General features: G+C 46.4%; 1 protein-coding gene and 1 long non-coding RNA gene across 2 annotated transcripts in view; one reads left to right on the top strand and one right to left on the bottom strand.

Moving 5' to 3' along the window:
* Window positions 1-578: 578 nt before the first annotated feature.
* LOC108305010 lies at window positions 579-3,854 on the bottom strand. The gene is made up of 2 exons (XR_001825513.2): window positions 3,399-3,854; window positions 579-848 (listed from the first exon to the last, which is right to left on the bottom strand). It is a non-coding gene; the product is annotated as an uncharacterized LOC108305010 (long non-coding RNA).
* Window positions 3,855-4,162: 308 nt separating this feature from the next.
* Window positions 4,163-11,051, top strand: part of SAMM50 (SAMM50 sorting and assembly machinery component) — a 39,222-nt gene continuing 32,333 nt past the window's right edge. Inside the window, exons 1-2 of the mRNA XM_017529513.2 lie at window positions 4,163-4,379; window positions 10,329-10,439. Coding sequence (XP_017385002.1) covers window positions 4,359-4,379; window positions 10,329-10,439 — 132 coding nt within the window. The 5' untranslated portion in view covers window positions 4,163-4,358. The remainder of the gene's footprint in view (window positions 4,380-10,328; window positions 10,440-11,051) is intronic.

Here is an 11,051-nt window from a genome sequence, read left to right as displayed (position 1 = left end):
TTTTTTTGAGGCAGAGTCTTGCTTTGTGGCTCAGGCTGGAGTGCAGTGGTGCAATCACAGCTCACTGCAGCCTTGGCTCAAGCAATCCTCCTGCCTCAGCTTCCTGAGGAGGTTTTAATTTAAAAAAAAAAAAATGAAAAGTTAATTAAAAATTTTTAATTTTTTTTGTAGAGAGGGGGGTCTCACTGTTTTCCAGGCTGATCTTGAACTCCAGACTCAACAGTCCTCCTGCCTCAGCCTCCCGAGTAGCTGCGACTACAGGTGCATGCTACTACACCCCGCTAACTTTTTTATTTTTATTTTTATTTTTATTGTAGAGATGAGGGTCTCACGATTTCCTAGGCTGATCTTCAACTCCTGGGCTTAAGCAATCCTCCTGCCTCAGCCTTCCAAATTGCTGAGATTATAGGTGTGAGCCACTACACTCAGCCTGGATTTTAGAAGGAAACTAGCTTAGTCAACTGAACTGCGCTTCTACTTCTGATTGGACCAGATTAGCACTTTGTAAACCAGGTTTTCTGGGATGCTGGGTTCCTTGAAGACATTTCTAGCTGTTATTATTAGATAGGATAGGGGGGTTATGCTGTACAACAAACAAAACCCAAAAGATTTATTTCTCGTTCATGCTGTATGCCCAGCAGATGTGGCTGGGCTTCGTTTTAAGTCATCCTCATTCCCAGACCCAGCCTGTAGCCACCCCATCATCAGGGGATCGCTGATTACCATGGCATGGTGAGAGAAATATGGTTCTTAAAGGTTCTCATCAAGAGTAACATATCTCTTCTGCTCACAATGTGTTGACCAAAGCAAGTCACGTGGACAGGAGCAAGGAGATGCAATCCTATATTCTGCCCAAAAAAGAGCACAAGAAATACTGTCGAACAGCATTGCCAAAGACCACAGAAAAATCTCCAAAACCAAAAATATGTATGACCCAATAAATTCAGGAAATACTAGGTTAAAGAGAAGGAAATCAGTATATGCACTGTGGGACGTCTCCATCATTATTATATACATTGTAACCATCTCAGCCCTTAATATATACATTGTAACTATCACAGCCTTTTATATATTATATACATTGTTTCTACCACAGACAGCCTTTAATATGTACATGATAACTCTCACAGTCTTTAATATATTATACACAGGGTAACTATCACAGATAGCCTTTAATATATACATTGTATCTATCTCAGACAGCCTTTAATATATTATACACATTGTAACTGTCACAGACAGCCATTTGCTTGAGGGTAGAGTGTGACTTTGTTTTTCCTCCTATGCCCTCAACCTCCTCCAGGGCCTCACACACAATAAACTCTCAAATATTGCAACTATCTTGCACTCTGCAGGGCAACCTCAGCTTATCTTTTAGAAGTGGCATACTCAGAAGAATAACGAGGAAGCACGTGTTAGAAAAGAGGACTGTTCGTGTAAGAAAAGAGGGCTGTTCGGGCAAAGAAAATCTGGTTAGTTCAATGTTTACAGTGTGCCAGGCCCCATGCTTGATCTTATAAGGTCCTCGGACCTTATGTCTTAGACATGGTTATCATCCCCATTTTACAGATAAGGAAATTGAGGCGCAGGGAACTGGCAGAATGAATACATGTCCAGATCCTGTGACTTGTGCTTAAAATATATTCGGCCTCCTAGATTATCTTTGAAAAATCTCTTATCACAATCTTCAGACCTAATGTAGCCTTTTGAGTCTGAGTTGAGTTTGGTGAGACCCCAAAAGCTTCACTTTGGTGGCCAATGGCAGGTTTCCCGGGCTCCAGGAGCTGGGCCTGTTGGCATTGAGCCTAGGGCACTGGGTGCCTTTCAAGTTTGGGTTTGTGAAACTGGCTTCAAAATGACATAGAGTGGGTCCTGCTGGGTAAGAGCAGAACAGCATTTTGAGCTTTTCAAATTGAGAAGAAAATTGAGAGACTCTTAAGCCCAGTGGGACAAAAAGTGACTTGGCATACTTCTTTAAAATCCAGACTCTAAGTTCTGTTTTTCTGATTCAGTAACTCAGGACTGAGGCCCAGACGTGTGTGTCTGCCTTCCTTCCTTCCTTCTTTTTTCCTTTCCTTTCCCCCTTCCCTTTTTTTTTTTTTTTTTTTTTTTTGAGAGGCAGTCTCCCTCTGTCCCCCAGGCTGGAGTGTAATGGCAGGATCTTGGCTCACTGTGATCTCCAGTTCCCAGGTTCAAGCGTTTCTTCTGCCTCAGCCTCCTGAGTAGCTGGGACTATAGATGTGTGCCACCATAGCTGACTAATTTTTGTATTTTTAGTAGAGACAGGGTTTCACCATGTTGGCCAGGCTGGTCTCGAACTCCTGACCTCAAGTGATCCACCCACCCTGGCCTCCCAAAGTGCTGGCGTTACAGATGTGAGCAGCTGTGCCCAGCTGATGTGTGCATTTTTATTAATCACCTCAAGGCAACTGTGGCATGGCCTCCAGGACACACTAAGGGAAACACTGTTGGGGGGTGGGAACACTGGTGATAGTTATGGTGGGGCTGGGGATGGGAGATGATTCACTCTTTCCAGCAGTGTGGGTAGGTGTGGGCTCAGCCTGAAGGCTGTGTGGGCACTCGCAGGCACAGTGGCCATGAAAGGGCATCCTGGGTAGAAGGGATGTCATCAAAAGCATGGGGCTGGGACCAGAGGAGGTGAGGAATGTGTCACCTTCCATTCTCTTCCAATGTAATGAGGACGGCATCAAAGATTTACTGGGCCAGGCATTGTTGTAGGTGTCAGGAATATAGCAGTGAGTCAGGATGGCGTGGTGGGCATCATGGAGGGCCTGGTGTTTGGGCAATGAATTACCCAACACCCCTTGTCTTCCTCCTGGGCTATCTCCCAGCTCTCAAGCCTGTCTTTGGGGCTGGGTAGCTTCTGGTCAGAGTCAATGCTGAGCGTGGCTTCCGTCTGCCCTGGTCTGGGGTGGAAGAGCAGTAAAGAAGAGCGGTAACTGCAAATTATCCACTGAGTCCCTGCATGGTGCCAGCCACTGTGCTAGGCTCTGGGTTGTGCGTGAAACAGACAGACTGGGGCCCTGCCTTTGCTGGGCTGACAAGTGTCATTGGGAAAACAGCGAGATAGGCCAACCTTTGAGGGATACAGTGAGGGAAGGGCAGGGGCCTGGCTGGTGCTGGGTTCTGCCTCTTTCCAGGCAGGAAAGGGCATGTGGACTTGAATATTTAGCTCAGGGATGTTTGAGGCCTAGGGTGCTGCTATTTAAATGGAAAGGGTGTCAGGGTTTCTGGGAGGGAGTAAAGGGAGGGAAGAGAAGATGCTTCTGTTATCAGGAGGGAGTGGCACATGACATGATATGGAAGCTTCCTCTTTTCCTGTTCTGTCTTTTGTTTCTTTCAATGTATTTGTCACAATGTGTTGCTATTTATTATACCTTTTTATTTTCTCTTCTCTTTTCTTTTCCTTTTTGAGGCAGAGGAGCTGTCTTGCCACCAAAACATAAGCCCATGGCCGTCTTCTTCACCGATGTGACTGGTTCCCAAGCAAGCACTTACATGGCCCTCCCCCGTAATTACTCGCTGAGGTTGAATGAATAACGGTCATTACCTAGTGCCCACCGTGTGCCCGGCCCTGTGCCAGGAGCTTTGCTTTCCGTCTCTCACAGTAGGCCCTTTTAGTCCAACCCCGAGAGGGAGACATGACCACTGTCTTCATTTTGACGATTTTGAGTGGGGGTTCCAATGACATGAAGGAAAGGAGCCAGGGCACCAATCCGGGTTTGTGTAGCAGATGCCAGCGAGACCTGACCACTGCAGACCGGGGGTGGCCGGATCCGGGGCCTCCCCGCTGAGCCTCGGGGCTTCGCCGGCGCGTGGGGACAAGCACAGCACCCTCGGGTCGGGGTGCCAGGAGGACTAAGAGCAGTAGGACCCGCGTGACATCCCAGAGCACCCATCAGCGGGCCTGATCTCTTTCAGGCGCCAACGCCAGATGCCAGCCTCCCAGGGGACCCTCTCGCAGACCCATCCTCACTGCGCCCTCCAGCCCTTCCCGCATCCTCCAGGCGCCCTCCATGCACCCTCCCCGCACCGTCCACACGCCAGCACCTTCGCAGATGTCAGTGAACGCTCTTTGCTTGCAGGGTCAGGGCGTCCTCTGCGTCCGCGTAAACATCCGGGTCACAGGCTCATAAGGACCAATGAACGAAGGCACCGCGAGTCAGGGGGCGGGGTAAGGCGGGGCATCATGGCCGCCCCCAGTGCGCCGCGTCCGGGGGCTTGTGGGAGTTGTCTTGACCTGCAGCTCCGCCACCGCGGACCCGCCTTCTACCCTCAGCAGCAGGCGCTCGGTCCCGCACGGGCAGCTTTGCGAGGCAGCGGCTGGAGAGGGAACCATGGGGACTGTGCACGCCCGGGTAAGAGGCCCAGCGACCCGCGGGCTGCGAGGCTTCTGGGCCAGCAGGGCAGACGGGCGCCACGGGGAGACACTCTCGTGGCTCCGCCCAGGGTTCCCCCGGAGAGAGGGCGCGGAGGGTGGCGGGCCGGGTGGAGGAGGCCGAAAAGATGTCGCTTGGAGTCCCGCAGACCTTCGAGCAGGAACCTGATACTCAGGAGGGACGAGACTTGCTCAAGGTCACTCAGCGAGTCCGTGGCCCAAAGGACTTGCGAACTTTCTGTGATGTCTTCGTCCACAGTGAATATGCTCTTTCTTTCCATGATGTGAAGTTTTCTTTCGTTACCGGTCACCTCCAGCGTTTCCCCGCTCGGCCGCTGCTGGAGCTATTGTCGACTCCTAGAGCAACAAGAATCCTTTGAAGTCTTCTAACTCAAACCTAGCTAGGGGTCCTCTTTTCTCCCGTTTACCGTGCAGAAGATAGATCCGCTCCCTGCCTTACTTCCTTGTTTTAAAGTGGAGATAGTCATAGTCCCTTTCTTGCCAGGCAGTAGAGAGAATTAAAAGACAATGCGTGTGAATACTTGGGTGCCTGGCGCCTAACTGAACTAACTGCTTGCCAAGCTCCTCTCCTTTATCCTAAATCTTAAATAAGGGCCAGATAATGAGTTACTTCTCCAAGATCACATAGTTACTGCTTCCAAATGGCCCAAAATCTCCGATTTCCTGAGTCTCAGCCTCAACACTACTTTACTACTACAACTCGGATTGTTTCACTTGCACTAGGCATAGATGTTTTCAGTAGTTCCCCATTAACTTCCAGAAAAATTCAGCACAGAAGTCGCAGCCTGGCATCCATAATTGGACTTAACTTCCCTTTATATGTCTTTTTTTCCTTTTTGAGACAGAGTCTCGCTCTGTCGCCAGGCTGGAGTGCAGTGGTGCAATCTCGGGTCACTGCAACCTCTGCCTCTGCCTCCTGGGTATCAGCGATTCTCCTGTCTCAGACTCCCAAGTAGTTGGGACTATAGGCGTCCGCCACCACGCCCGGCTAATTTTTGGATTTTTGGTAGAGATGGGGTTTCACCATATTGGCCAGGCTGATCTCGAACTCCTGACCTCGTTATCCATCCACCCCAGCCTCTCAAAGTGCTGGCGTCAGCCACCTCGCCTGGCCTGTATGTCTTTCATTCAGTTCAAACGCCATTTCTCTTCTGACGTGGTCTTTGTGTAACTGTAATAGGTCTGTTGCTCCTTGTGCTCAGTAAGTCACTACACTGAGACTGGGTTGCAGCAGAGAAAGAGTTTGAGTTGCAGGGCCGCTGAACGAGGAGACAGGAAAAGAGAGGAAACCTCAAATCCATCTCCCCCAGGAGCTTGGACCTCGTGTTTTTGCTGAAGTGTGGAGATCCTTGATTCGTGGAAGAATGCAGGGTGAAGTTATGGCACAGGGAGATAAGGAACCTGTTCTCATGCTGATTCCATTCCTCAGTTGGGGGGAGGGGTCTTCAAACTGGTGGGCAGCAGCAGTTTTGCTGGAATTCCAGATCTTAAAAACATCTAAAGCAATTCTTAAGCAAAACCCTTATGAGTCTACTGTTAGAAATCCTATCTGTAAAAACAATGGGGATGCAAATAGTATCTGTGATTTTTTTGTTACAAAGAAGTAGTGAAAGTGCAACCTGAGCTTTTCCCGCCATCTTGGCTCCTGTGGAGGCCTGCTGGGAATAAGACTTCTAAAAGGAAGTATGTCTCGAAGGCTGTGGTCCAAGGCCATTTTTGCTGGCTGTAAGTGGAGTCTCCGGAACGAAAGGGGGCACACAGCTCTTCTTAAAATTGAAGGTGTTGACCAGGTGTGGTGACTCACGTCTGTAATCCCAGCGCTTTGGGAGGCCGAGGTGAGTGGATTGCCTGAGGTCAGGAGTTTGAGACCAGTCTGGTCAACATGGTGAAACACCGTTTCTACTAAACATACAAAAAAATTAGCCAACCGTGGTGGCATGCACCTGTAATCCCACCTACTCGGGAGGCTGAGGCAGGGGAATTGCTTGAACCAGGGAGGTGGAGGTTGCAGTGAGCTGAGATCACGCCACTGTACTCCAGGCTTGGCGACAGAGGGAGACTCCGCCTCAAAATAAAAATAATAATAAAAATAAATAAAGTGAAGATGTTTATGCTTGAGATGAAACAGAATTCTGTTTGGGCAAGAGATGTACTTATGTATACAAGGCAAAGAACAACACAATGACTCCTGGCGGCAAACCAAACAAAACCAGAGTAATCTGAGGAAAGGTAACTTGGGCCCATGGAAACAGTGGCATGGTTCGTGCCAAATTCCGAGGCAACCTTCCTGCTGAGGCTATTGGACACAGAATACGAATTGTACCCCTCAAGGATTTAAACTTATGAAAAGTCAATAAATAAATGTAAATTTGTGCTCTTGGAAAAAAAGGGGGGGAGCAACCTGATTAATGGTTAATTATAACTACATTTCTTGTTTTTTTTTTTGAGATGGAGTCTCACTCTGTTGCCCAGGCTGGAGTGCAATGGCACCATCTCGGCTCACTGCAACCTCCACTTCCTGATTCAAGCAATTCTCCTGCCTCAGCTGCCCATGTAGCTGGGATCCCGGGTGCCCGCCACCACACCCAGCTAATTTTTGTATTTTTTGTAGAGACAGGATTTTACCATGTTGACTAGGCTGGCCTCGAACTCCTGACCTCAGATGATCTACCCATTTTGGCCTCCCAGGGTGTTGGGATTACAGGCGTGAGCCACTGCGCTTGGGCAGTTAGAACTACATTTCTGTCTAGAATTCTCATTAGCCCTCTGAGGGTGGCTTCATTTGGACCGCACTTTTGCACTGCATTTCCCCTCCCATCACCCATCTTCAGCATCAAAATATTCCAATCTTTCAGAACTCAGTTCCCGTTGCTTCCCACATAAAGCTCTTTATCTCTCCCTCATTTGGATGGGCTCACATCTTACCGTGACTTTTCCTTTGGTGGCATCTACATTCTGCCTTGTTTTGGGTCTGTTTGCATTTTCGGCGTGTCCTTCAATCCTAGGTTTCTAGATGTAATGGCAGGAACTGCATTTTCCTTGCCTTGCATCCCCTGTGGCATCTTGAACAAAGTAAGCACTCGTTATTTATTCAACTCATATTTATTGGTGGCCTGCTGTGTGCCCAGCACCGTGATAGGTGCTAGGGATACAGGGACAAAAGTATCTGCCTTTATGGAGCTCTTTTTTTTTTTTTGAGGCGGAGTTTCACTCATGTTGCCCAGGCTGGAGTGCAATGGTGCGATCTCGGCTCACCGCAACCTCCGCCTCCTGGGTTCAGGCAATTCTCCTGCCTCAGCCTCCTGAGTACCTGGGATTACAGGCACGTACCACCATACCCAGCTAATTTTTTGTATTTTTAGTAGAGACGGGGTTTCACCATGTTGACCAGGATGGTCTCGATCTCTTGACCTCGTGATCCACCCGCCTCGGCCTCCCAAAGTGCTGGGATTACAGGCTTGAGCCACCGCGCCTGGCCCCTGGAGCTCTTTTTACATCAAAATTGCTGCTCCTTTGATGAGTGTATTGAGAAAAGATGTTTTCAGTTCTTTTATTTGACCTTTCATCCTACTAGCTAGTGTCTTTCAAACTTTTTGATCAAGACTCATAGTAAGAAAACATTTGCCATTTACCACCTGGTACTCATGCTTATGTCGAACAAAATTTTGTGCATTAATACTTATAATATGTGTTATGTATTCTTATATTTTCAGTTTCCTTTTTTTCATATGGGGTCTCATTCTGTCTCCCAGCATGGAGTGCAATGGCGCAATCTTGGCTCAGTGCAATGGTGCGATCTTGGCTCATTGCAACCTCTGCCTTCTGGCTTCAAGCAATTCTCCTACTTCAGCCTCTCGAGTAGCTGGGACTGCAGGCACATGCCACCACATCCAGCTAACTTTTATATTTTTAGTTGAGACGGGAGACGGGGTTTTGCCGTGTTGGCGAGGCTGGTCTCAAACTCCTGACCTCAGGTGATCCATCCGCCTCGGCTTCCCAAAGTGCTGGGATTATAGGCATGAGCCATCGTGCCCAGCCTGTTGTTATATTTTCTGTTGGATTCTAGCCTATCTCACTTTAAAGATGCTGTTTGTTACTCATTAAATTTATTTCATGTCCCATCCCCACTGCCTTGCACATGGTGCTCAATACAGACTTAATGACTGATTGGTAGACTGATCTGCCTAAAGGTTAAAAGCTTCATTCATTCATTCATTCATTCATTCATTCATTCGAGACAGAATCTCGCTCTGTTGCCCAGGCTGGAGTGCAGTGGCACAATCTCGGCCCACTGCAACTTCTGCCTTCCGGGTTCAAGCAATTCTGCCTCAGCTTCCCGAGTAGCTGGGATTACAGGTGCCTGCCACCACGCCTGGCTAATTTTTTTGTATTTTTATTAAAGACGGGGTTTCAACATATTGGCCAGGCTAGTCTCGAACTCCTGACCTTGTGATCCACCTGCCTCAGCCTCCCAAAGTACTGGGATTACAGGCATGAGCCACCTTGCCTGGCCATTTTATTTTTTTGTATTATATGCACACATACTTTTTTTTTAAATGGAAACAGGTTCTCCTGTATTGCTCAGGCTGGTCTCAAACTCCTAGGCTCAAGGTATTACACACACATGTGCGCGTGCAAACACACACACACACACACACACACAATATTAGGTTTATGTATATGTTTCTCAAGTACACGCCAATAAAACCATCATAGGTTGAAATGTAAGTTGAATGTAAGTTGAAAATGCATTTAATACACATATCCTACAGAACATCATAGCTTAGCCTAGCCTACCTTAAATGTGCTCAGAACACTTACATTAGCCTACAGTTGGGCAAAATCATCTAACACAAAGCCTATTTTATAGTAAAGTGTTGAAGCTCTCATGTGGTTTATTGAGTACGGTAAATGAAGAGCAGAATGGCTGTGTGGTGCTCGAAGCATGGTTCCTACTGAACGCGTATCACGTTTGCATCTTTGTAAACTCAAAAAACTAAACCGAAGCACTGAACTCCATGTATATAGATAGATAATGTCTTCCTGGATATATCAGACCAGACACAGCCTACGGAATGCTTATTCAGAAGTTGCTTTAATATTTTGAGGTAATATCATTTGAGATTGTAGAAAGTGACTGGTTTCTGGTCTGTTTTATGAGTATATGCAGCTCCCTTTAATGTGAATGAGACTTTCTGAAATGAAAAAATGAGACTTTCTGAAATGAAAAAATCTGTCAGCGTCTACATAAAATGTTTTCTTAGTAATGCGGTTTATCAGTGTTGCTATCCTAAAATGTATACAATTTTAATTCTAAAAATTAGGATGCTTTCTGTAACAACAGGAGAGCAAACTATTTTCCTTTTTTTCCCTGATAAATGTTTTTGTGGCATTTTATTTTTTATGATTTTTTAACTTCCATTGGGCCTCAGGTGTCCAGAATTAGGTTAGTCATAATCCTTCGTTCATGACGTGTCATCATGGATTTGTGTATGACCCTTTTGATTATTTTTTTTTCTAGAGATGGGGTCTTGTTGTGCTGTCCAGGCCGGTCTCAAACTCCTAGCCTTGAGTGATGCTTGCTCCTTGGCCTCCCAGAGTGCTGGGATTACCGGCATGAGCCACTGCACTGCCCTGGCCATTCCTTGTTAATTAGTTTTTATTTTTTATTTAGTGACCACCAATAAGTGAGTTAACGACCAAACCAAGAACTTGCTCATTAGCAGTAGCTGATGACACCTTTATACTCCCTGGTCCCCATCCCGCCCCCTACCTTTACTTGAAGGGAACAACTACTGAATTTTCTGGAGCACCATCTCACCATCTAAAGACAAAACTCAAAGGTAAGTAAGTATGTGTGTTTATATGTGACAAAGTCATTTATCTGTGGTCTCTCCCTCCGTTTCAGAGTTTGGAGCCTCTTCCATCAAGTGGACCTGATTTTGGAGGATTAGGAGAAGAAGCTGAATTTGTTGAAGTTGAACCTGAAGCTAAACAGGAAATTCTTGAAAACAAAGATGTGAGTTTTCTGTTGAAGGGTTTTCTTGATACAATTGTTAATAGAAACATTCACTTCCGTAAACCACTAGGGAGATGTAAAGGAATTCACCTGTTTCCATGCCTTTATCAAAGAAGAGTTTGTAATCACCTACAAGCAGAAAGACTGATGACTTTTAGAAAAACAGTTGCTATCGTTAAAGAGCTAGTTTTTTACTGGTGATTTTTATGTGGGAATTTTAGACAAACACACTTTTATATTTATGGAAAAAAAAAAAAAGTATTTCAAAGACAAACTGAAACTATACTTACATTTATATTTCCATTCCCTACTCCCAGAAAAGAGACTGTGGGTCTCAAATGGAACTTTTCCTAAATTTTTTGCCTTTGAAATTTAAATACACTTTTCCAGTTCTTGAAGAGTTTGCTCTCTAGTGAGACTGAGAGGCGAGGGGCAGTGTGAGTCAGCATTTACTGTCCCTTACTGAAATCCATGCAGGGTCTTTAGAAGATGCACACATTTATTATTTTTTTTTAATTAAAAAAATTTTTTTGAGACAAAGTCTCACTCTGTCACCCAGGCTGGAGTGCCTTTGTGCAATTTTGGCTCATTGCAACCTCTGCCTCTTGGGTT

This window comes from Cebus imitator, unplaced genomic scaffold (assembly GCF_001604975.1).
Source record: "Cebus imitator isolate Cc_AM_T3 unplaced genomic scaffold, Cebus_imitator-1.0 Scaffold59, whole genome shotgun sequence".
NCBI lineage: Eukaryota > Metazoa > Chordata > Mammalia > Primates > Cebidae > Cebus > Cebus imitator.
This window is presented reverse-complemented; position numbering and strand designations above follow the sequence as displayed.